The sequence below is a fragment of the Orussus abietinus genome, unplaced genomic scaffold, assembly GCF_000612105.2.
Source record: "Orussus abietinus isolate OABI.00-Male unplaced genomic scaffold, Oabi_2.0 scaffold14, whole genome shotgun sequence".
Classification (NCBI taxonomy): domain Eukaryota; kingdom Metazoa; phylum Arthropoda; class Insecta; order Hymenoptera; family Orussidae; genus Orussus; species Orussus abietinus.
This window is the reverse complement of record NW_019395994.1, coordinates 1,234,905-1,260,578: the sequence shown is the minus strand read 5'-3', so window position 1 is coordinate 1,260,578 and position 25,674 is coordinate 1,234,905. Positions and strand designations below refer to the sequence as shown.

At 49.4% G+C, this 25,674-nt stretch overlaps 3 protein-coding genes and 1 non-coding gene across 11 annotated transcripts in view; 2 read left to right on the top strand and 2 right to left on the bottom strand.

Annotated features, from left to right (window-relative positions):
- Positions 1-1,004: 1,004 nt before the first annotated feature.
- LOC105698337 (superoxide dismutase [Cu-Zn]) lies at positions 1,005-4,848 on the top strand. 3 transcript variants are annotated; one of them, XM_012422517.2, is made up of 4 exons: positions 1,005-1,118; positions 1,672-1,990; positions 3,711-3,935; positions 4,462-4,848. In XM_012422517.2, exons 2-4 carry the CDS (start codon positions 1,838-1,840, stop codon positions 4,714-4,716), a joined length of 633 nt encoding a protein of 210 aa, XP_012277940.1. In that variant the 5' UTR covers positions 1,005-1,118; positions 1,672-1,837; the 3' UTR covers positions 4,717-4,848. The 3 variants fall into 3 exon arrangements, with proteins under 3 accessions (XP_012277940.1, XP_012277938.1, XP_012277939.1); XM_012422515.2 differs by having other exon boundaries at positions 1,672-2,014; XM_012422516.2 differs by lacking the exon at positions 1,005-1,118 and adding an exon at positions 1,147-1,295 and having other exon boundaries at positions 1,672-2,014.
- Trnal-uaa lies at positions 3,085-3,168 on the top strand. The gene has a single exon. It is a non-coding gene; the product is annotated as a tRNA-Leu (tRNA).
- A 1,061-nt stretch (positions 4,849-5,909) lies between the features above and the next one.
- Positions 5,910-6,933, bottom strand: LOC111674315. Its single transcript, XM_023434106.1, has 2 exons — positions 6,789-6,933; positions 5,910-6,148 (listed from the first exon to the last, which is right to left on the bottom strand). The coding sequence occupies exons 1-2, from the start codon at positions 6,910-6,912 to the stop codon at positions 5,910-5,912; spliced, it is 363 nt and encodes a 120-aa protein (XP_023289874.1). The 5' UTR covers positions 6,913-6,933.
- A 414-nt stretch (positions 6,934-7,347) lies between these two features.
- Positions 7,348-25,674, bottom strand: part of LOC105698245 — a 42,046-nt gene continuing 23,719 nt past the window's right edge. For 2 of the 6 annotated variants that reach the window (XM_012422304.2, XM_012422305.2), the window contains exons 3-9: positions 11,757-12,189; positions 11,203-11,675; positions 10,867-11,060; positions 10,456-10,763; positions 10,272-10,346; positions 9,937-10,125; positions 7,348-9,825 (exon numbers count right to left, since the gene is read on the bottom strand). In XM_012422304.2, coding sequence (XP_012277727.1) covers positions 9,784-9,825; positions 9,937-10,125; positions 10,272-10,346; positions 10,456-10,763; positions 10,867-11,060; positions 11,203-11,675; positions 11,757-12,189 — 1,714 coding nt within the window. In that variant the 3' untranslated portion in view covers positions 7,348-9,783. Of the gene's footprint in view, positions 9,826-9,936; positions 10,126-10,271; positions 10,347-10,455; positions 10,764-10,866; positions 11,061-11,202; positions 11,676-11,756; positions 12,190-21,406; positions 22,591-25,674 lie in introns of those variants that run through there. The other 4 variants (XM_012422309.1, XM_012422310.1, XM_012422308.2 and 1 more) reach the window with 4 other exon arrangements.

Here is a 25,674-nt window from a genome sequence, read left to right as displayed (position 1 = left end):
GCCGTCTTTGGAATACTCTCCACAATTTGTTTGCCGAAGACTTGAAATTCCCATCTTTACTCGCCTTACATACGCCTAGTACTTGTTCAAACATCGAGCGATAAATTACCATATAATTTGCTTGCACAAATTTGTGCGCAACTCTTGGGCAACATAAACATGGTATTGGGACACCCGAGGGAGGTTATCATTAATAATACTAAAAATTGAAACACACATTGCTATATAATCTTATACACGAGACATGAGAAATTACACATTTTCAAAAATTACAAAGACGGTGCATCATGAAAAAAGTGATCATTCTATTCAATCAGAAAAAAAAAATAAAATTTGGGGCCAAGTAACTCGAATGGTTTGGACTTCGATCGACCTTTTATAAAAAGTCGATAACATTACAGAAAAAATGTACCATTCAAGATTAAATCGGGTACAAGTCAGTAAATTACCGTACCCTTTAAATCGCCTGCAGCCCTTGCCTGGAGCAAGAGCGCAATTACAGAGTGCAAAGTTGCACAACCAGGTTTATCAATCTCGTGAGCGATATCACGGTGCGTGATCCTTGACACCGGTAATTATAACAGCTGCTGGTGATCCTGGAATCAAATGACGTCTCGCTAATTAACCGTCAAAGTGATGATTTCAAATAAATCCTGCCCAGATAAATCATACAGGACTACCGTATCTGTCCCAACTATACACAGTCATAAGAAATATTAAAAATGATGAAAAGCGATTTCTTTTAACCTTTACCGTGCTGCTTTTTTCTACGCAGGGCCGTGTGAACCTCCTTCCAAAGTGGTGGCCCAATGGAGAATTTCTTCCTGCCTCGCTACATATATTTCTATAATATTCGCCTGTTGCAAGTTCTGCATCTATCTTCGTCCCATGTAAACCCGAGATGGCAGGTGGTGCAGGTCTTGGCAAAAGTAAACGACAGCAAAAGGATGCCGGAGGCGTCCTGCCCGTGGCATCTCCTGGCTTTCACTCCGCCATTGGTGTGTGAGCCAGCGAGGTAGGAGTTCGAGTGGTCGGCTTGTCGAAGTTGCAGAAAACCGAAGGCGATAGTGCCAAGAGGGAAGCTACCGCGGCATCGGGCGAGGTGTCTTCCTCCGCAGGTGCGATCTACTGCGGCTGCGCGCGCGTCCGCTCTTCCCGCGGAAACTCGAGATTCTGGCCCCTGAAAAAAAGTTTGCGAAACTCCCCGAATAGGAAATTCTCTCAAACCGGTGAAACCATAGACCGGAAGTCGAAATTAATCTCAAAACCCTAAATTAATCGTGAAAAATCATCAGGTGAACGGAACCACTAAATCACCCTCGCGCTTCAAGTTAACACAGCTTCGTATATTTAATCAATCGTAACTAAATCAATTTTGTAGATCACAAAGTTTATCCCTTGGATGCAGAAAATGATGCAGTGAAGACGAAAAAGCCCCAAATTGCATCTTTTATACGTAAAGTTATATATTCTCTTGCAGTGCAAATCTCGAAGCGCACGTTTCAGCGCGTCGAGTGCCTCGAGAGGATCGATGGATCATTGATCAATCCCGTTTCTAGAGAGAGCAGATCGCGGAACTCTCGTCACACTTCAAAGGTCTTCTCGGAGGGATCCGATCAAGGTCTCCCTCGGGTACTTTCGGTATATTTATACGAAGTATGCCTGTTCCAGCACCACTTACGATCCAGCTTCTCGCGTGATCCTCTCAAGTGGATTCACCCATACCTGATCGATCGATCGATTGATCCGAATCGAGGGATCCAACAACGAGTACATAACACCAACAGCAAGTGTTCGGCATCTAGCATCTTATCATCCATCAGCGATCGAGATCAAGATGTGGTTTTCGGCACTCGTCCTTATCGGCGTGATCCTCGTACGAGGATCTACAGGAGGACCGTATGACAGGATGACGATCAACCTGAACGACAGGACCCTCTTCATCAGGAGTCTGCCTGGGTATCCTGGGACAAGGAGCGACCTTTACGAGGTCTACATGGAGCCTTATCTGTTCGTATGTGTTGTCAAGTGGTCCAGCAATGTGCACCTGTGCACGTTCTAAAAATAATTTACCTTCATTTTCATATTAGTTTGTACTACATTAATTAAACCAATTCATTTACCGCCATTTATCTTCATTTCCATATTAATTTGTACTAAACTAATTGAACCGACTCATTCCTACAAAGAATCTTTATCTCATCGTTTACGAGCACGAAAATCACGTACGTTTGACGTAAAATACATAAATTCTTAATTTTCGTTGCTGATACTGATATTTAGCACGTTTCCAATATTGTGTGTATGCACATATAAATTGTATAAATATCGGCATTAGCGATGAAAATTAAGAATTTATTTATTTTATGTCAAATATCAAGATTTATGACAGGAGGACAAAAGCACGCACGTGATTTTCGTACTCGTGGACGATAAATCGAAGCTTCTTTGAAGAAATTAACTTTATGTCTTGCTTGATGGGATGGAACAGAAATTGCACGAACTCGTTGCATCGCAAATTCGTGCTTGGAACTGTTTCAGTGCGTAATTAAAGGAATGGTGATTCGTCAGGTGAATCATTATTCACCTGACGAATCATGTAATTTGAGAGCATTTCATGATCCTCCACGGGAAAAACAGTCTTTACGCGAAAGACACCGTTCGAGTTTTTTAAAATTGAATATAAAAATTAACAATAAATAATACTGTGTAATGCTAAAATAGTACTTCTTTTTTATTTATGATAAAAGCGTTTTACTTCGTCCATCCTGAATTTGCGTTGCTATAATCAACCACCTTAACCAAGATATCTCCATTATGTAGTATATAGATATATAGCATTAAAATATTTGCTGCACATTGAAATGTCCGTAAATTATCGTTTCATGCTTATCATTATAACTTAAACGCGCATTTGTGGACAGCCCGCCCGCAGGCCCAACCTTTTTACTCCAGGATTAAATTAATACTTTTTACCATACGTAATGATCACCGTAAGCTTTTATTTAGAATGTTTTGTTGGAAATTTAAATGTCCCTCTTAATGTTTTCTTTAAATACCAGTTTAACCAGTCCGCAGCAAAATGCTAGGTTGGCCGAGCGGTCTAAGGCGCCAGATTTAAGTTCTGGTTCCCGCGAGGGATCGTGGGTTCGAATCCCACACTTAGCAAATTCTTTTTTCCTTTCATAATGATTTTTAAAAAGTGTCAATTAAATTCCTACCCCCTCAACAAAAACCCCGTTTACCGCCGCAATGAATACAGCTCTAATCTATTTATTAATCTATCTATTAACCCCTGAGAACGAAGCTCTTCCGACATATGGGCGAAATTCATGAATGCATGCAAGCAATATTGACCCAAACGTCGCACGCTTTTAAGCACCTTTAACGAAGGGTTAATTAGATCTATTTACTAATCTATCCATGGAACCTAACTACCAACGTATATCGGAATTAAAATAAGAAACCCTGCATGAAAAATATTCAAACCTGTGAATTCGTAAATCGCTTCCCAGTAATGTATCGGGGTTTACAGGTTCTTATATCCCTATAAAAATAAATGCAATGTAGTTGCAATTTGTTAATGTCCTGATTCTTACGGTAGCATATCGACCGCGGTTTGTTCGATAGTGCTTGGCCCGGTTAGCCGGGATAAATAAATGACAATCCGTATAGAGGACTTTCCTATTCTTATCATCGTTTCTTTCCAGGCAATAGGTCTGAAAGCGGTGGTGGAGATGAAATCCCTCGACGAAGATGGCAACCCCGTCGACGGCCCCAGAGGTACTTTGACCCTCGAGCAGATGCACAACGGTGTCAGGGTGACGGGGACCCTTTCGGGGTTGACACCAGGTCTTCACGGACTTCACGTCCACGAGAAAGGCGACCTCAGAAAAGGCTGCACGTCCGCTGGACCGCATTTTAATCCCTACATGGTACGTCCCCGTTTCCGGAGGAAGTTCTAACCGAGAAAAAAATGAAAAATGACCGAACTCAGAGATTCTCACGTCCTCTACAACTTATTCATATTTTACATCAGGATCGATAAAACGACATAAAAATTAATTAACTCTTCATACTTCCTAGAGAATAACGTCCATATTTGACACTTCTCTATTTGAAGTAAAAATAGAAAATTAATAGAATTGAAATTCTCTCAGATAAGACTTCCATAAGCCTCTGAACACTAGAAAGGCCTTTCAGTTATACCTGAGATAAATCGCGTTTTAGTTATACCTGACACCTTTGAATTAGAAAATAATAAAAAGCAATCATCGCGGCCTGCCTTTGTGGCACGGATGATAATTGCGGGAAGGACCTTGAGATTTAGGCCATAGATGTACCTCGTGTAGGAAGCTGACGGAGGCCAAAACAGAGAAACACCTTCGAAGCTAGATCTATCTCCGTGGACCAGCATCCTTGCGGTGTCATACGTCCTTTTCTTCGATTTTTTATGCCCAGGTTAATCACGGAGCACCTACGGATCCGCTGCGTCACGTAGGCGACCTGGGCAACATAGAGGCTGGCCCTGATGGAGTGGCAGAAATCAAGGGGATGGATCATTACTTGACCTTGATCGGAGTTAGAGGAGCCATCGGAAGGACCCTGGTGGTTCACGCCAAACCAGATGACCTTGGACGCGGAGGGACCGAAGACAGCGTCAAAACTGGATCAGCTGGTGCACGGGTTGCTTGTGGTCTCATCGGGTTCCTGTGATCCAATTTCCCCGTATCTCCGTGCTCGAGCTTATCGCGTATTAATTTACACATTTATTCGTAGAATGATTCCGGGTCGAAGTTTGTACGCCAATTTTTGCCGGCAATAAATCCTGGAAAGTAAACCAAAAAATCCTGGAAGAGCTGATCTCGACACTTGGAAGAAATATTTGCTCTACTTAAACGTTCTTTTTTATTTAGAAATCTCGTAATGGTAATGTAGGCACGTTTCATTGATAAGATTCTGTAATGAATTTGGATATTGATCCGAAGGACCTTGATGGTCCTTGCCAAATGGAATGACTTTGGGCGTGGAAGAACCGAAGACAGGGTCGAAACTGGATCAGCTGATGCGAGTCTCATAGGGTTTCCGTGATCCAATTTCCCCATATCTTCCCGTATTCGGGCTTACCACAGCTTAATGTATACATTTATTCGTAAAGAAATTTGGATCGAGGATTGCACGCCAATTTCTGCCGGCAATAAATCCTGGAAAGTCAAGTCCTCGTCAGCTGGTGAAAACATTGCCTGTAGAGATACAGCTCTGCTTGAAAATGTTTTATTTTGAAATAGACATCTAATCTAGTCCCATTTTATAGAAAATATTTAAGTGAATTTAGAGTATTAAAACTATTTATTATCGATATATCAATTCACCGTCCCTTGAAGCCGATAGAAAATGTCCGCGGTGCGTAAGGCCTTCGAAGGAACGTACGAGAACGTCCACGCAACATACGAGTTTCCTGCTGTACTTATGGTAATAAGAGCACCGACGACATCGAGAGGCAGGTTAACGAGTGCAATAACCTACAGCGTATTACCTTACGCGTTCATAATTATCCTAAACCCTTTGCCCTATTTCTTTATAATTAATCTCCTCTTCCTTTCTCTCCATCCTTCGGCTCGCTAAATCGCCGTTCTAACAAACTTATTCCTACACGTTACAACATATTCAACCAAGCTTGCTCACTTGGAAATGTTTATTATTTCGACTCTTTAAATGGAATTTTGGAATAAATAATATTAATGTCCATCTGTCTTTCGGGCACGAGGACGCATTTACGGGGTACTGCAGGATATGAATTTCCTGCGTAGGTTACGAGCAAATGACAGTAATGACGTCACCGGAGAACGCAATGACGAGTGCGCGACTATGTCCGAGATTGACAGTCTTGGACGGATGTCGAGCTACGGTCAACTGGTGTCATTAATGGTACTTGACAGCGTCAACCTCGGCTCGAAGATATGGGGATCCCGGTGGTCTCCGCGAGCTTTCTCGATGGGTTTGTTGGTCATCTCTTCGAGAGCCAGACGTACTTTTAATACCACTTCTGGAGGTGATCGCCTCCTACTTCCTGGGGCACAAGGTCTATGCTGAAGATCTTCCTGTCGCGGAGGCACCGGTGAAACGAACGCTCGAGGAGCGAAATGCACTGCAAATCCGAGAAAAGTTAAATTAAATAAAATCATATGATACACGTTGGAACATCAAAAACTAATCTTGAAGAGCTGCACAAATTTAGATACAATTTAAAAATTAATAGGCGACCCTAATTTCGTTGATTATTAATTTACGGATAATTTTGCTGCAGGTATAGCTGAAGGAAGAATTGCACTGCAGATCCGAGAAAAGTTAAATATAAATAATATCATACGATACACGTTGGAACATCAAAAACTAATCTTGAAGAGACAAATATGGATACAATTTAAAAATTAATAGGTGACCCTAATTTCGTTGGTTATTCATTTATGGATAAGTTCGCTGCAGGTATAGCTGAAAGATCGCACCGCAAATCCGAAAAAAAGTTAAATATAAATAAAATCATACGATACACGTTGGAACATCAAAAACTAATCTTGAAGAGACAAATATGGATACAATTTAAAAATTAATAGGTGACCCTAATTTCGTTGGTTATTAATTTATGGATAATTTCGCTACAGGTATAGCTGAAGGATTAAAGTTCAAGAATACGTTGTTTCAAGTAAGTCGTAAACATACTGGAAGTTATTTCTTTAATGATTATGTTCCACTGAGGTTGGCATCGATTTTTCGGACATTTCAATTACCTGGCACGTCCGGTATATCGTATTCAGGTACATCATCAAGGTCTTCGGTGTCCAGGTTATTCGCTCCACATTGCATGAGAAACCGGAAGCAATCAGCGATTAGTTTCTTTGACGACCTCCACATAATAAATGAGGCACATTTTGAATGTCATCGCCGAATTCACCGAGAAAATTGAATTACATTATTAATTTCTATTGGGTTCTGTTAATTTGGGAGAGATTTTATGACTTTTCAGAGAGGTTGGTCCGCAGTTAAGTGAAACACGTTTGAGATGCCTCTCGTGTCATCTCTGAGAGTTAAATGACAGTGAACGACAACTTAGGAAGAACTGTCATTCATCAAACTATTAACAAAGATGAACGCGCCTGCCATCTAATGGTATCATCTACAATACTCTAAAGGCTAAAATACACGGATAATATTGTTATATTTGTTAATATTTGTTAATATTACTTATTAACGATCAGCAATTCTGAAAATATTCGCTAAAAGGTTGAAGCAAATAAATGTACAATATTGTCAATAACGCGAAGTAAATACTCAATGCAGACGGGCTAATTCGTACGATTAAAAACTTTATTTTGGTTTGCTTCATAAATGGGAAAAATATATAATTGCGTGTACCTGTAGGAACTTTGGGCTACAGATTATGTCCGGGTGAAAATATTCGCGTAAACGTCGTATTCTTCTCTCCTCCACAACAAACGGATCAACTTAAAACGACTTTCATGTTTTACCAACGAAATTACAAAAACGACTTAGGTCTAGAGGCTAAAGCTAAGGCTTCTTTAAGTCTAATTTACACGCTGGTAACAAATATGGTATAAAATAGTATGGTGTCTGGTACGAGTGGTACGTGTCTCTTCTGTACGTGTATCCGGCTCGACGTGACGAGTGGCCTCCGAGAACGTCCTACAATTTCGATACAACGGCCTGTACGTCATTACGACGTGCAACATCGCCACGTGCCTAGGAAGTAAAAAGGTGCATTCGCGAGACTTCAAGGCTTCGGTTAAAAAAGGAAAAACAAAAAAGGAAAAAAATATATATATTAAAATTAAAATAACTCGAAAAACGCTCGTCAAAATCCCTAAAACCTATCCCGCAGACCTCTCCGCGAATTTCTTGGACAATCTTGACCGATTTTGAAAATACAAAGTCCTACTTGCAGGAAGTCTCGTATTTTTCTCATGGTTAAACTTCAGTAATCCCCGAGCGGAGAAAGAGAGCCCATTAATATTTACTTTATCACGGAGGAAATGGAAAAAATGTCGCGAAAAAGGATCATGTTTATTCATGGCACTCGATCGACCAAGCCTGTGACGTGTGTGTCGCTTAACTCGGAACAACGCTGCGCCAATCTCGTAGAAAGTTTTATGTACAACGTCGCAAGGTATTTCTTTCACTCCCGAATTGCGATCCCTTTGCTTGTTTTAAGTATTCGAAGCAGTCTCGTACGTCGGCAACTCCCTCGGATCCTCGCCTGGGAAAATAAGTCCTCGGTACAACGCCTCCTCAGCTCCCTTAATCGAGAGCGCCTCCTACTAACACTTTGGTGATGCTTACACTAAAACCTATTTTATAGTCGTATTTAAAAGGAAAAGGAAGTAACAAATTAAAAAAAAAAAAAGAAAAAGAAAATGCGGAAATTTCAGATAACATCGTCCAGCGTAAAAAGTCTGATTATCACGATAGGGATCGCCGTACTCGCGAGAAGCCGATATCTATACTGCCTTAAGGGTGCCGATTGTTAGAGTGCCTATAGTTAAAAATATCAAAGTACATTTCACTTAGCGTTATCGCATTGCAAATCTTTGAACTTAATGATTCGCTTTCGAACTTTTCTGATTTTTGCACCTTTGACCGTTTATTCATGACAACTGAAAAACCTCTGTCCAATCTAAACAAGTCCGGACATTCAATTCGAGGAAGAAAGAACTAAGGTAACAAAATAAAAACTTACTTTCCTTAACGTAAGTATATTAGGTGCAAAATAATCTCAGAATCCACAAAGTACTTGGACCGCTATCCCGTTGTCACAAGTCTACTTTTCTTAAAAATAATTTAATGACATTATCATCGATTTGCAATGGGACAACACTTAACGATTTAAATTGATGTACCGCTTACTTTAAATTCTCTCTAGAGGCACTCTAACCAGTGCTGGGCATTATTATCTCCGGAATCCTTTGAGCTATTTTAAACGCCTTTAATTAAAGCGAAAAACATATATCAAATGAGCGATTTACATAAAGAAAAAGAAACAATCGAAATTACAAAATGGAATAGTTATACTTCATACGCCAACCCGAAACGTGTAATTCATATCCAAAGCGATGTATCGTCACATATATTTTTGCTAAATTTTATATTTTCAAAAAATGATTTCCGGTCGCCACCATGAAATATAACTACATTAAATAGATATGTCACTGTACTTAGAACACAGCTATTTCAGGGTCTTATACTGAAAATAGAAAATCGCGAAACTTAATTCGCACACATAACCGACAATTCTGTAAAACCTCCCGTGTTTTCAATTTTTAACGGTAGACTATACCCAGCACTGAGATCAGCTCCATCTAACTCGCCCGAATTCCTTATTTCAATATAAAGTCTTTCAAGGTTCTTAAGCAAGCAGAACTAACGATCCTTGGCAGTAGATCTCGTTTTTAAAGTGGAAACGCACAGCTACTCTTTCCCTCCTTTATACGGGCCACGCGATATATATATAAATATATATATGTACGCATACGCACATGTATATATACATATATATTCATACATATATCTGAGAGAAGGGTCCTTAAAAATATACAACGCTCTTCTCTTCTACATCTGACATATTTTGTCCCCTTCTTTGTTTACCGCTCCATAGTCCTCTCTTCTTCTTGGCGTTTTTTCTTGACTAGATTCATTTGCAATGCGCCGACTTCGCTCTCGGAAGTCCACTGACGGTCGTAGGTAAAACGACGACGAAGCTTCGTTCCCCGTTTAACCCGAGCAGACTTCCGAGTGTTCATCCCAGGCGGAAACCTGAAGAGAAAGTCAAGATTTAATCTCCCGTGATGGGCCTTTACTCTTTGCAAAAATTAGATCGTCTCGCGAAACGATACTTTGTCATGAGATCTCGTTAGATTTGCATACCTGGCATTCTCGGCTGCAATACCACTGGTTGCCACAACCAGCACAGACGAACTGTGCAGCGCGCTCGTGGCAGCCCTGACAACGTGGTGGGCTCTCGCGACCTTCTCTGCCGTCTCTGCTTCCTGAGGATATCCGCGTGTCCCTCTCCTCGATGACCGACGTTTCCTCTTCCACGTCATCCTGAACAAACTAAAATTAGCAATAACACAAAGAAACACTACGAGACGGGAGTTGTACACCCTTGTACCGCTCTATGGGCTCGACACCGAGTAGCTAATCAAATGACACAACCTATAGTGCGATACAAGGGTTTAGAAAAAAGGAGATTGTCGTACCACGTGAATGAGGTTGTTGGAGTGAGACTGGACCGGGGTGTTAACGACCGGCGTGATAGTTATTTCGGTTCGTGCCTGGAAAATAGAATTTTAGAATCTTAGTTAATTATTCAGAGGTGCTTAAAGGGAATCGGCAAGTTCAATGAGGGGTAATATATTTTGTATGTATATAAAAGTGGCGTACCTTCGACGACGACAGAAGATCGCTTATGGAAACGGGATTGGACCCCTGATACGCTTGGAGAAGGTGCTGGGTCGTGTTCTGCTGCGGGGCCGAAGCCGTGACGGGAGCATTTCTCTCCCGCTCGGGAGCCGTCAACAACCTCGCCAAGGTTGGCGAGAAAGTCGCCGGCCTTGGAGATTGGGATTTGGTAAGGATCCCGTGTAGCAGCGAGCCAGTCTGCTGAGGCGCTGGGCTCTGAGGAACCGGAGACGGGGCCACCGGATGAAGCGTTACGTCCGGGTAGTTCTGCGGCGTCTTCAACGGCTCCCCTTGAAGGTGAACAAAATTAGTACTCGATAAAACCACGAGAAATTATAAATTATTTAAAGAGTTTGCCAGAAACCGAGGAATATATTTTCGAGCGTCAATCACCTTGCTGCTGGCTCAGCTTGGCGAACTGCACGAGCACGTCCTTGAAGCTCATGGAATTATTAGGATCGGTGGCATTGGAGTTGCTCTTGCAAGAGTCGGTGCTAGAAGGCCTGGAGTCCACGGTGTGTCCAGTCTCTACCATTGCTCCACCAGCTCCAAGTCCAACGTTCACGGAGTTCCTCATCCTGCGGCCCCTAAAAGTGTCGCCATGGTAACACCGGATTTGAGATAATTAATGAAATACCATCGACCGTGATGACCGCAATAACGTGCTGGCCGACAACATCAAATTTGAATGACGAACGTCAAATTCTTCTGGTTGACGGCGAACCGTACCTTCTGGGGACGGTCTCGGGATGTCGCAGCCTGTAATCGGCGATGATGGATCTGACATCCACGATGGGACCCTGTCGGCCCTCGCCTATCGGTCTGTTCTCCAGATTCTGCGGATCCATGACCTGTTTGCGTCCATTCTCGCATTGTTTCGGAGAGGAGGTTCGTCGATGGGACTGCCCCTTGCTCGACTTTTCTTTCTTCAAGGGCGAGTCATCGTGGGAGCCGTCTTCCTGGGAGCCCTGAGAGCCGTAATCGCACCTTTCCTTGTTCCCGGCAGTATTGCCAGCTTCCCATTCGGCCGCTAGGGTCATACTAGACGGCGGCAACGTTTCCGCGAGTTGGCCGTTGCCCTCCATGAAGCCCACGACCTGCCTCTTCCTCTCGATCCTCAAGTAGGCCTCCTCCTTCAGCTTCCTCATGCTAAGGATCTCGTTCCACTCCATCTCCTTGGCTCGCGCGAGCTCGTCCAGCGCCTTGGGGGAAACAAATTGATATTATATAAATATACGCATTATGCAACGACCTAAATCAAGTGCACCCTCGCCTAAACGCACCTGCACCTCGATGCGGAGTTGCTCGGCCCTGGCTGCGAGTTCCTCGGCGGTGACCTTGTCGCAACCCACCAACGACGAGATGAACTGTTCCCTCTGCTCGAAGCAGACCCGTTTACTCGCAGGTTTCCCGTTGGTCGAAGAGGTCTCCTCCGGAGACCTCCGTTTCCTGGTGGGGGCTGCATCGGTCTCCCCGGAGAACCTGAAACTCGGCTTTTGGTCGTCCTCGTGCTCCGAGAATGGCTCTTTCTTGACCGTGGTAGGACGCACGTGGTCCGTTGCAGCTGCGGCCGCGGTCTCTTCCGGAAGAGCTGCTCCGTTCTGCTGGCTTTGGGGAATCTTCGGCGAGATCTGGGTCGGTTCCTCCTTCTTCTCGGTCGCTTCGACCCTCTTACCGTTCCCCACGACGTTGTCCATCGCATGCATCTTGTTCAAGCTGAAAACCAAGGAAGGCACGGTTAGATAAGCGATTCCATGCGGTGAACGAAGTACAGAGTTAGCTCTAAATGCGAAATCTCAAGAACGTTTATTCCGAGATAATCCCTCCGATAAGGGTCAATCTCGGATGACAGTGTCACGGAATAATGCGCCATACCGCAATTTCTATAAATTCGGTAATTTAGGAGGCACTTCTTGCGTAACCTTCGTCTAGGTCGTCAGAAGGTCGTTAACGAACAGGGCGAAACGATCCCTGACCTTGGATACCACTTTTCAAAAAGGTCTACGAGAAGACGCTGGCTACCGTATATTTTACTATAACCAACTATTAACGCGGGTACCTCTTGAAGAGGTAAAAACGTATCAGGAGACTGCCATTATTTCTGACGCAACCCGAATAATTAAGCTATAATACAGCTACCTCCTCGAGAGGACATAACTATCGGGAGGCGTAAATCGATGTCAGTGACCTCTTCGACACGTAGTCAACCCTTAACCCGAATACCTCCTAGAAAGGGGCAAATTATCAGGATACAAGTACCTCTGCTAATGACCTTCATCAGACGGCTCATTCTTAACACGGATACCTCCCCAAAAGGAGAAAACTATCAGGAGTCAGATATCACTGGCAAAAGAAGATGGTCCCCCTTTGGGAGGGTCTCATTCTCGGAACCGCCGCCTCTTCTCTCCACCGATTATCAAGAACAAAAGAAAGATGGCGGCCGACGTCGCTTTCCGCTTCCGCATGCAGCCCGCGAATATCCGCGATCTAAATGAGTTCGACGACTCTATTTTACCATCGAAGGCGAAATTGCATCGATTCTTGACACAATCCACTACCTAGAAACATACATACATATGTTGTATATATTTATATGTGTATATATATGTACATCATGTACGCGCGCGCATACACAAATCGGCTATTCGCGCCGATAAAAAGCATCACCACGAAATCATTCCCCCGGCGCCTGATACTTCTTGCAGCCGAGTCGACCACCTCCTCCGCGAGGTACCAGGAACTCGATCTACCGTCCAATCGGCGAGCTTTCCCTCACCAATACCTCCGCGCGGGTCTCCATACACAGCCACGCATATACGATACACATACATGCCCGCATTTCCGCTTACATCAGTGCCGATCCGGCGAAGCTCCATCCTCAGCGGGAAATCACAGGCTCATCGATCGCGCACCAACGCGCCGGTCTCACTGGTCGAATCTGTTCGCGACAGGCGACCTACTTCCCTAGCGGCGGCCGTCGGTGACTATTCGCTCGCGAGCAGCGACTATTCGCCCCGGATCCCCGAGGGCGCCGCCGCCGCGGGGGGAAAGGGGGCGACACCTTCTCGAACCGACCAATCGGGAGCGAGACCAAGATGGCGGCCACCGCCGGTTCCGGGCATCCGGCGAGACGCGGTTCCGATCTTCGTTCACGGGGAATAAACGGGTAAACCAGAGATATATATGTAAGAATACGTGGACGAACCCGGAGGTATTCGTAGAAACGCGACTACGGGGAGGATCGGCGACGTCCGCGACGGCCACTACGGAGAGGAAACGGCGAAATGCCGGCGGCCCGATGCACGGAGCTCGAGAATAGAAGGTGACCGCAGTGGGGTTAACTAACTGCACGCCTCCTATGTGCTCCAAGCTGGCTCGGAAGCGCGCCTGATACCAACAGCGCAGACCGAGAAGGAGGATGCCGCCACGCCTAGGTAGCCTAGGTAAGAGCGAGAGGGAGACGCGAGCGCCTCTAGAAGGGAGCGCGCGCGCGAGAGAGAAGGAGGCAGGGAGGACGAGTTCAGTGCACCCGCCCGCCGCGTTCACTGCACTTATCCGCCGGTGCGGCACAACCGGCGGGACCTTTAAATCCGCGAGAGATTTCCCTCTTCACCTCCGGGGAAGGCAAAGGTGAGATCCAAGGTCGCTTTCGAAGGTTTCAAAAGGAGGAGATATCGGTAGAAGATTCGGCGCGGATTCGCCGGAGACTCGAATCCCCCGCCATGCTCGGGGTGAACCGTCGACCATCGAACCGGGGACTTCTAGAGCGGCCTTCGCGTCACTCGACCGTGGCGCCATCTTGGGTCAAGAAAACCGCGCTAACCGCCTCCAACGCCGCCATGTTGCGGGCCCTGTCCTAGGAGATGATACAAGATCTAGCTGAGATTACTCCTCGTTAATTAAAATGTAATACTAGAATCGATTGGTCTTTTGATATCGACGTTGCGTTATTCGTTCCCTTCGTGGCATTCTTCGCTACGTTCCACTCTCCCTCCCTTTTAGGCCTTCGGAACGGGTCGTAAACACCGAGCATATGTATTAAATGTTAAGAGAGTTTCGGTCCACGAGGTTGCGGAAAGACCTCCAGGTCGAGGTTAGCGCGTCTCGGAGACGCCGTTTGCCGTCATCGAGGTGAAGCGAATCGACGAGGTCAACGGTCACGGGGACCTTCAAAGGTTCATCTTTTTTATATTCCAAAGTGGCAAGTGTATGTGTAATATATTCACGATATATATATATATATATATATCGGTCGCACATCGGTGATATATCGATAACGCATTGTCGGGGTTGCTCGGCCGGGCCGCGGGGCGGAGAGGGGGTGTGCTCTCGTTAAGTTAGGTTAGGTTAGGTTAAGTCGTCGAGGAAGGCAGGGGACCTTGCCTCGACACGTCCTACTTCGCGAAAGCGAACGTCGACGCGACGTGGCTCGACGTCGAATATACGTCGACCCTGCTCTGCGCCAGTTCCAAAAGCCGATTTCCGATGTGTTAAAAATCGTTTGAAAATTATCATTCCCTCGCGTTAATCGCCTTGAAATCTGCAATAGGAAGATTCGTTATCCCATGGCATCCCAAAAGTGTTTATCAGCGAGGGGCCATAGGCTAACGAAATCACGCATACATGACAGCAGCCGATGTGTTAAAAATCGTTTGAAAATTGTCTTTCCCTCGCGTTAATCGCCTTGAAATCTGCAATAGGAAGATTCGTTATCCCATGGCATCCCAAAAGTGTTCATCAGGGAGGGGCCGTAGACTAACGAAATCATGCATACATGGTAGCAGCCGATGTGTTAAAAATCGCTTGAAAATTGTCTTTCCCTCGCGTTAATTGCCTTAAAATCTGCAATAAGAAGATTCGTTATCCCATGGCATCCCAAAAGTGTTTATAAGCGAGGGGCCTCGACGAGGAAGGTCGCCGGCAGGAATTTTCCCGTCCTCGGTAGGACTCGCCGGACGTCGCGACGCCCTCGCGGACTCCTCGCCGCGGCGGAGAACGGGAAGCCAGAAGGCGGGGACAAAGGTGAAGAAGGAAACCTCTCCGCGGTCGAAGTCGGCGCTATTATTATTGACATCGTCGGTTACGCGAGAGAGAAAGAGAGGGAGAGAAAGAGTCGCGCCGTGGCGCGACCCAATTCGACGGAACGAGCGAGTAGTCGCCGTAAGGACGGCCGGCGTCCCTGACAGCCAAGGACGCCGATCTCGGGTGCGAAGACTGGACGTCGAACCTCCCACGAGGCCGAGGCGAACCTCGTTGTTTGACGTCAAGTCGTTACGCGAGATGCTCGCTTATGACCGACGAGAGAGGGAGAGAGAGGGAGATATACCATGCTTCTTTCGCGAACCAGATAAGACTCACCCCTAAATTAAATTCCGGAGCGATTATTAGCTGGGAAGGAATTTTAAGGAATGGACATGATGCAATTTTTCCATCGCGTGAAATGACAATAAGACTAGTGCCGATGGTTATTAAGGTGTACGAGACCTACTTGTAGAGTGAATTCGAGAGGCACAGAGGAGAACAAGGAATCTCCCGGCGCGACGAAACGATCCGCCGGGACGGGAGAATAATTGCATTTAGCGGGTGATATCGTAGATTACAAGACTGCACAGCGCCGTGGAGCTCGACCCAATTCGTCGAGACGAGTCGAGTGACGAGCCGAGGCGTCGTCCTTGGAATCCCAAGGACGTCGATCTCGAGTACGTAGAAAAGACCCTGAGCCCTCCGAGACTCGACTACACTTTTCGCTCCGTGGAGACGCTGCAACCTTCGCAACGCCCCCGACCGGTACCAAGTAACACGAAAGGAGGAAAAAAAAAATAATTCGAGGATTCGATACTTTGAGCAGAAATGAAATGCCAAATTTGCACGTAGAATTACGTGGGGTTTTGGTCTCGCTCCCGTACCCGAATATCGGATTTTACCCTCGAGCGTCGAATGGGTATCCCCTGTATGCGACGAAAACAAGAGGGAAACATTTCCGAAGGAAAAAATAATTCCAGGATTCGATCCTTTATGTAGAATTGCAATGCCAAATTTGCACGTAGAATTTGCACGTAGGACTAGCATATTCGATACGGAATAACTGCATTTGAACATCGATAGCGTGGACTTGTGAAGACTCTTCGACGTAGCTCGGCCTAATTTCTCAAGACCAGCGAATGACGAAGCGAGGAGTCGTCCTTGGAACCTCAAGGATGCCGATCGGAGTCTGCAAAAAGGACCTTGAGCCCTGCGCGAAGCCGAGTCTCGACGTAACGCCAACTTGGCCACGGTTATTAACGAAATATGCGGTGAAAACGAAATCGCGGGTCTAGGTAAAAAGTCAGGAATTTTCTGATCAATTAAGAATGTCTCGCCGGAAGGATTCCAGACCACCTGTGAACACGAGAGGAGCATTTCCGATGCGAAATAATTGCATTTGACCATCGATAACGTGGACGTAAAGACTTTTCGGCTTAGCTCGGCCTAATTTCTCAAGACCAGCAAGTGACGAAACGAGAAGTCGTCCTTGAAACCTCAAGGATACCCTTCGGGGTCTGCAAAAAGGACCTTGAGTCCTGCTCGAAGCCGAGCCTCGACGAAACGCCAACTCGACCACACTTATCGCTCCACGGAGAAGCCGCAACCTTCGCCGCGCCTCCGTCCGATACCGCTCAATGCGATGAGGAAATAAAAATGTGGAATTTTCTGATCAATTAAGGACGGCCCGACGCAAGGACCCTGAACCACCCACGAACGCGAGAGGACTAGCATCTCCGATGCGGCATAACTGCATTCGATCATTGATAGCGTGGACTGTAAAAAAGATTCCTCAGCTTAGCTCGACCTAATTCCCCATGACTCGCAAGTGACGAAGCGAGACGTCGTCCTTGGAACCCCAAGGACGCCTGTCTCGAGTCTGCCCGGTGGACCCTGGACCCCCCGCGAAGACGACACCGCGAGGTATATAAAGCTCGTCCTCAGACGCGACAACGTGAATGCGACTTTTTAACCTCGCAAAATGAGGCATTAGAAGGTTGTTGGAATTTTTTCGCATGCAGCGAAACGAGGTCCTGGCGATGTGGAATTTTCTTCCTTTTTCTTTTGTTCCCCTCAACGCCATTGAATGGCAAGTGATGAGAATGATTCCGACCTAATTCAAGGAAAGTACGAAGAGGTCGCGATCGATCGCGGAGTGGACTTGCACTGGTAAGGACGACCTCGGGAACCTGAAATAGGGTACGCTGAACACGGGTAAATTGCGTGTTAAATGAATACTATGCAATGATTTTCAATTATCTAAGCTGGCAAGGGAAGTCATTCCTTGCGTTATCGAGTCTACTGTTATTTAAAGTGAGGGTAATCTTAGAAAATAACTGATTTTCTAGAAGATGCGCGATGCAAGAATTGATATGGAAAGCGGGATCAGAGAAGCACGTGGGGCATCACGTGGACGACGACCGGTGGCGCCATCTACGGAATAAGCGCTAAAACTGGACGCCGCTAGAGCAGTCCAATAGGTATAGAAGCAACCTACAGCTCTGTCGGTAAACCAGAGATCCTCGAGGCAAATACAGTGATCTACTTTTTCTGCGTTGTACAAAAAATCGATTATTGTCGATTTGTTGCAATTATTCCGATATACCGCAAGATCGATTGAGTCGAGCCAATTCATTTTGTCAGCTAGACAGCAATCCATAATTACGTGATACGTTCCTTGCAACGTGTCATCCCTTATAGCAACCCTCCCGACACGATAGCACAATTGAAAAATTAATACATTTGTGTTAAATTTTTGTAGAATTCTCAGACACTAGTGGAAAGCCGTTTAATGCAAAAATCAATTCTCCTGGCGAGCAAATTGATCTATTATTCAGAAGGCAGCAATCCCTAGCCAGCTATTTGGCCTCTAACGAGCCCCCTCTACAAAGAGCCAAAGGGTTGGAAAGGATGAGTCCAGGAATTTTTAATTTCTACAGGGTCGCACGTTTCGACATCGGTTACGCGAGAACATTAAACGTAGCAGAGAACAAATCCCTTATTTCGTTTCGTAATTAAAACGTACAACCCATTGGCGTTGTACTTCCTCCGAACCGTACGTGTGCAATTAACGTCTTAGTAAAACATTTCGACAACTTGTGTGGAACCGTTCGAACTAAACCGCTTGAAAACGAATTCTGATTCATCTCTTTCGGAGCCATTCTTAACGCGATAGGCATACGTGTCCCATCTGAAAAAAAAGAAAAAGAAAACGAAAAAGAAAAAAACCTTGCATTTCCTGTTCCCTTATTCATAGCGAAATAAAACGTACGAAATCTCACGCTTGCGCCATACCGGCGGGATGTACCGTTAATATGGAGATCGGATCCGTCTGGTATTATTAAAACCACCGTCCTTGTACGGTTCCCATTAAACCGGTGAATCTCAAGGTACCGAGTACTTCCGAGTCCCACATTAAAACTGCATCTCGCAACCGCAAAACCCAAGTACGGTCATTTCTCGCCGTGCCCGAAACGGTCCGAAATGATAATAGAGATTAACGTCTCCTTGAAATGCGCTTCCGTTCTGAGAACCTCCACTTTCCGGGCGAAAAAGAAGCGAGGCTCTTCGAAGATCTCTACCGAGGTCGTATATCCCTCTTCAAGGGGCGCAGGATTAATAATTTTCACCTGCGACTCTACATCCTCGACGCCTTCTCCTTTTCGGAACGCCCATCCGTCCATTTTCCAGAATTTCAAATTAAAAAAAAATAAAATAAAAAAAAGACAAAAGGACACGAAAGATCGATGCTAAACGTAGTGCATATCGCGTTCCAAGGGACGCGCAATTTGGTTCGAGTTTTCCCGCCTTCTACAATTTCGCCGGCGACACGCCACGTATTGTGCGTGCGGAACGCAATCAGACGCGACGAGGAGAGGAGGAGGAAGAAAAAAAAAAAGAAACCGTGAAAAGAATGCGACAGAGTGTCGCTCCCAAAGACGCCTTCTCGCAATAAAAGCGCCGCTTTTCCGCCAGAACACGCGCGTTAGGTTATACGCGCAAGATCGTCCTCGACTATTTATAAGTTGCGCAGGCAGGACGTCTTGCGAGGCGCAAGAGGAGGTCAGGCTTCTCTTATTCCGACCTCTCTACCAGGCGACTTTTCGAGGTCGAGGTCGACCGACCCAGGTGAGACCCCGTCGCCGCGGAAAATTGGCCGAAGAAAACGGAGCCACGAAAATTGACACCTCGAGAGATCTACCCTTCGCACTCTCGGGATTAAACTTTCGTCGGAACTAATAGAGACGTCAGATGTGTAATACAAAAAAAAATATAACCATGTAGAAATACAGCGAATTATTCCTAGATGACATTTCTCCCTCGTTATAACGAAAAAAGAAAAAAATATTATCCAGCGCGTCCAAAATATCGAGCAGAAAAACTACGATATTGGTACCGCTCTGTACAGTACCTACACACGTACCGATACATGAGCTTACGTAATACGCGTATTCATCCTCCGCCCTAAACCGGCGTCAGCCGGTGGTCCCCGACTTGAGCGCGTCGTTACGACGACGGGGTACGCGCCGGGGCGGACGCCTCGAAGGTCACGGACCGGCGACGAGGACGCCGCCCGGTTGCCAGGGCAACGGGGGAGGGCGGTGACGTCACGCCGGCGGGCGCCCCCGGCGCGGCCGTCGCGCCCGGCGCGCGCGCCCGAAGTGGAGCGTTCTCCGCTTACGCGCGCCCATATATCATCGGCGGCGTGTACGGGCCTCCTCGGTCGTCCGCGGGGCGGCGCGGGAGGGGTGAGTCACCGCGGAGGGCGCGACGGCGGAGCGCGACGTCAATGCCCCGCCGACGCTCGCCACGCGAGCTCCGGGGACCCTTTCCGGGACGCGCCAATTGATCTCGACCGAGCCGAGCCCAGATCGCTGGAAGTCACCCCGGTACCGCCGTGCGGTATAGAAATGGGGAGACGCGGGTCGAGCCATGAGGGACGAGGGGACGACGAATCGAAAGAGGAGCGCCCGAGGGGCCTCCTGGTGACGCTACGCCGCGCGAGGTTCCTGACGTTGCAGTTTACGCCGGGTTTTCGAGGCCAACACGCGGATCCGGATGGATATCCGAGGACACGTATGCGCGACCAGGGGTGGGCAACGCGTCCGTGGGTGGACGCGCCGGATATACGCTTTGATGCAAAGAGCAAAGGGTTAATTGCCCGCCGAGAAATTTCCGTAATTCGACAGAAATTTGGGATAACGAGAACGTACACTATAGACGACGTATCTTTCTAATTCAAGCGTAGATATGTGTATATATATATAGATTTCTCCGGTAACTCTAAAATTCATTCCTATAACGACGATGAAGAAGAAGAAAAGAAAAAGGCGGAAATGTCGTTATACTTATTATAACAGAAAAGACGTCTCACGTTTGGAACGCGTCCAAATCGTGAAATATGAACAGCCCGTCAAAAATCGTCACCCTTTTGCATCGTTTCACCGGAACCTTAGCCTCCAATTCGCCGTATACCCAATGTCCAAACTCAACGAACCTCCCTTAAATTCCATCATAAACCACGTTCTAAGTATCCCTACACCCCTCCCACGGTCTAGAAACCCTTCAACCCCTCCATGCTTCGTTCAAAACGAGAACAAAAGTCGAATCCCGTTGGAAACCACCTCGAGCGGGTCTCCATCGACGAGCCGTCACCTCTCGGGATCTAAAAGTGAAACCATTCGCCGAAGCTTCCGCGCTCGAAACGGTACCGAAGCCCCGGTGGTACCCCCGCTGCGTTCTCCATTTCCCCCCGCCCCGCCGCGCCTCGTCGATCGCGCCGCCTCCTGCGACGGCCGCCAGATGGAGGGAGCGCTCTCCTTCCGGCGCGGCCGGTCTCTCCTTCTCCCTTCCCCCCTCGTCTTGGCCGATCCATCTTCCCTCTGCCGGGAGCAGAGGGGCTCTGACTCACCGAGCGGCGGGCTTGAGCCCGAGTGCGAGCAGGACGTCGATGCCAGCCATCTTCTGTTCGGGCGCCCCCTTGATGGCGCGCTGCTGCTGCTGCTGTTGTTGCCGTTGCTGCTGCCGATGCCTAGCCGGCAGCGCCGCCGCGCGGGGTCGCTGCGCGGCGTGCTGCTGCTGCTGGTACTGCTGCTGATGGCGCTTGGGCCCCGCCTCCTCGTCGGCGACCCCGTTCGCCATCTTCTGGCCGGTGAGGATCTTGGCGTGGGCGACCTTGAGGAGCGACCTCTTCGCGTCCTCGACGAGCATCTTGGTGACCGGCTGGACGTCGACGGGCACGCCCACGGTCGGCACGGCGCCGCGCCTCAGTCTGCTGCGGACCGGCAGTCCGAGTACCAGGTGCTCCATGTCCTTCTCGTAGGAGTCGTTGGTGAAGTGGAGGGAGCAGATCCGGGCCGTCTGGATGTTGAAGGGCACCTCGCCGTTGGAGAGGGGCACGCGGCCGCAGGCGCGCACCCATCGGGACCGCACCTCCGGGATCTGGGGGAACCGGTGGTACCGGATGCGCCGGCCCCGGGTGCGGCGGTGGCTGTTGCGGCAGGTCGCCACGGCGCACTGCGGCATCGCGGCCGAGAGAGAGAGCGGCTCCGGGAGCGGACCTCGGGGGCCCCTCGCGGGCCCCGGGTGGGGGACCCGGCCTCGACCTCGACGCCGGGGGGGGGACCGAAATGGGTCCTCGCCTCCGTCGGTCGACCTCGCCCGAGGTCGGCCGAGAGCGTCTTCTTCCTCGACCTCGGCGCGGGGTTTACTCCTCGCGCCCCTCCGGGTCGACCCGACCGGCGATCACGTGTCGCCTTTGAGGTTAGGTCCTAGGCGCGCCACTATCGGCGCTCTCGTTCCCGGGGACGCCGTCGAAGAGCGCCCGCTCTCGTCCGCGGGGCCACTGGCGGAAGCTTACCTCCGCGACTCGAGGAGCCACCTCGCTCTCTATCGCCCGGTCTCCCTCTACCGGCGCTCCTCCCGACTCTCTCCCTCTCGCTCCGTCCTCCTCCTGCCGAGGGCGCGTCTTTGGTTAGGTTTCCGCGAGTCTAGACGGGGTTTCTCCTCTCGGCGAAGACGGGCGGCGTGCGCGCGCACCTCGGCCGGCTCCTCTTCCGGCGGGGCTCGGGCACTTTCACTTCCAGCCGGAGACTAAGGTCGCCCTCCGGCGCGGAGGATGCTCCGTCACGTGGTCGTCGCGGGCGGCGGCCGCGGACTCGCGCGCCCGGTCGCCGGGGAAGGTCGAAAGGGCATCGGCGCCGCCCCGCGGGGAGGGAGGGGGGTGGGCGGCCGGCCACTAGGGAAGGGGCGCCGCGCGCCGCGTCAACGACGATCCGGACGCTCTCCGAGACGGTCGCGACGCTCGCGGGGCGGCAGCGCTACTGCGGAGACCGATGCTCGGCGCGCCGCGACTTCCTCGTCCGGCCGGTCCCGCTTGGCGAGCGTCGGCTCTCGGCCCGGCGATTGGTCCCGCGCGGGGTTGCCGGCTCGCCGGATCACCGCTCCGATTGGTCCCCCGCGTCGCGCGGGGTGGTCGCCCGAGGAGGGGGCCGCCGATTGGCCGCCGGGGCACCGCGTGCGTTCGCCGTCCTCGTCACCCTCCACGGTCGGCCGGCGCGTGCGCGGCCGAGCCCCGGGAGTGCGCTCGTCGGCGAAGCCGTCTCCTCGAGAGTCGCCGCGCCGGCCGAAAGAGACGGGGAAGCCCCCAGGGGGCGCCGCTGTTCCCCACGCGGTACCGCGCCGGCGGAGCCCTCGCGTGCTTCCAAGATGGCCGCCGCGACGCGCACTAGGAACTCCCGGATTCCTCCGGTCCCCTCGCGCCGCGTGGTCGAGGCCGGCCGAGGATCGACCGGAGAGAGGGAGCCGCGAACCACGCCGGCGGATGTCGCGCCGGTGGCGCCCTCGGGCGCCTCGCGAACTCGGCGCAGCCGCGCGTTTCCAAGATGGCGGCCAGGGCCGGGGAGCGCGCGGTCGGCTGGGAGCGACCAAGAAGAGGACTGGCCGCGGGTCTCTCGGGGACTCGGCGGCGACGAGCCGCGCGGTTTCCAGGCTGGTCTCTCCCGAACTGGCGGCGGCGATTGGTCCGGCCGGCGAGCAGGAGGCAGCAGCTGCGTGCCGCGTGCGGCGTCGACCGGTGAACCAATGATCGCCGAGCGGCCCGAGGCGACGCCGCTGCCGGGGAGGGCGCCGCCATTGCCGAGCGGTCCTAAGGGGGTTCGCCACCCCTCGCCGGCCCGGTCCCCGACCGCTACCGGTCCCTCCCCGGGGACGACCGCTCTCCCGCCGACTCCGGGGGAAGAGGGACCTCTCGCGGCCTCGAGGGTGGCGTGTTCTCTCGAAAGAGTTCCTTCCCCGACGCCCGTGGGCGAGGCGCCCACTCGAGGGGGTTCTCTGCCGACTTCTTGCCGCGCGGGTTTACCGACGTTGCGGTTCCGAGCCGAGGAACCCTGACATGGAGGACCCGTCCAAAATTCTGACGGGGTAGTTTGTCAGCCGAGGTCGCGCGCTTACCTCCAAGAGATCGTCCCGGAAATGTCTCTCGATTCCACTTAGGGTACTTACGAACAGCGAGGAGCCGTTCCCAACATGGGTCACCGTTTAATCATTTCTAAAATGTAAAACACCGTCATCGCGGGAATCGTACACGTTTGGCAATTTTCCCTAAAGCAGGAGACGCCGTAAATACGACGAAGGTCCGACCTCTGCACGGTGTCCGCGCGACGCGAGAATTCCCGAGGTCCGAGTAGCCTGTTTACATCGTATCTACAATGTAAGGGGAATCGGAGCTCGCGTAGTTCCGAAGAACAAGGAACGCCGTCACCGGAAAGCAAGAAGAGCAACGCTGGAAATTTCGCCTCGGTCGTGACCTCGAGAAAACAAAAAACCTCGAAAGAAGTTCACGCCTACCGACTCTCTCCCGCGCTCTGTCTCGCGTAATTTCGAATTACCCCATCTTTTCCGTATATTTAGGATATATCCACCGCGAATCCCTCCCATAATATTCTTTCAACGGCAGCGGGAATAAAAGAGCGCGAACAAGGGGCCATCTCGTCTTTCTCTTTTGCTGTCAGGCAACCTGTCGCCATATCGCGCTGCGCAGCTCTTTTACTCAAAATCGGAGAGAAGGAGAGAGAAAGGGAGCATCCCTTGTTTTCTCTCTACATCCCTGTTTTCACCCTCGGATCGACATGCGAGGTCCATATACCCCACGTTCACGGTCTTGCCATAGTCATACGAGTCTGCCAACGACTGCCGAAAAAAAATAAAAATAAAAAAAAACAGGTTCACAATTCTCCACCTTCGATTTACCTCACTAGCGGCGCGCACGATAGAGGGTAATACTCTAAGCGTTTTTTATTAAGTCTTTCGACAGTAGTGGCTCCACGTGTAAACAGTTCGCGAAGGGTATAGTACCGGGACAGAAAGGATACATCTCGTCGTGGCGCGAAAAGGCGTTAAAAAACGTACTCTAAATTAAATTATCCGCCCTACCGAAATTCATATCATACGTAAGATTCGTATGTACCCTGGCGGACAAAAATGCCTCCCCTGCAGATATATGGCATTGCCAATGCATCCCGAGAAGGCATTCATGTCCGGCAGTGTACAACCGCGGTCTCGCCCCTACGCCACAACAAGCAGAGCGCGGCTGCCTCGCGTTCGACTAATCTACGCGCCCAATTGACTACTTTTCACATAATTATTCCCGACAAACCGTGCACTGTACGAACGAAAAAAATTCTACGGGACAATCTACCTTTCCAACGAGGATACCGACATTCGAGCCATGGCCAGAAATTCTGATAAGCTGTATATACATCAAGTGCAACGTAGAACTGAAGTTCCGCGACAAGAGAAACGAAACCCAAGAAACCATATTTCCCAAGAATGGTCAGGTCTAGGAGACCTAGAATACCCAAAGCCACCCCTGCCCCTTGAATTCCGACACCTCGATCTTCTCATTTTTTTAACGTTTTTCTATTTTATTAACCAGGGGTTCGAGGAAAGCCGAAATAAAGGGATCCCCGGGGACCACGCCCGGTCGATCTTTGGGGTCCGTGGAACGATCTCGTCATCTCCGGTCTCGGTCCGGGTGTTCCTGGAGAGTGCCGAGAATCGTTCCAGGGGACGCCGATCGGTCCAGGGGGGTCCAACGGGGCCGAACGCGGTGCACTCTCCCCTCGAGATCCCCACCCAGGGCCAAGGGTGTCCTCGTCGGCGCGAGGGGAGGACCCGGTG

Bases quoted from the DNA above. Each gene is read 5' to 3' on its own strand.
- LOC105698337 (XM_012422515.2), top strand. From the start codon at position 1,838: ATGTGGTTTTCGGCACTCGTCCTTATCGGCGTGATCCTCGTACGAGGA. The intron at 2,015-3,710 runs GTATGTGTTGTC...GTTTCTTTCCAG, and splicing joins ACATGGAGCCTTATCTGTTC to GCAATAGGTCTGAAAGCGGT. The intron at 3,936-4,461 runs GTACGTCCCCGT...TTTTATGCCCAG, and splicing joins CGCATTTTAATCCCTACATG to GTTAATCACGGAGCACCTAC.
- LOC111674315 (XM_023434106.1), bottom strand. From the start codon at position 6,912: ATGTGGAGGTCGTCAAAGAAACTAATCGCTGATTGCTTCCGGTTTCTC. The intron at 6,149-6,788 runs GTAATTGAAATG...TCGGATTTGCAG, and splicing joins CGATATACCGGACGTGCCAG to TGCATTTCGCTCCTCGAGCG.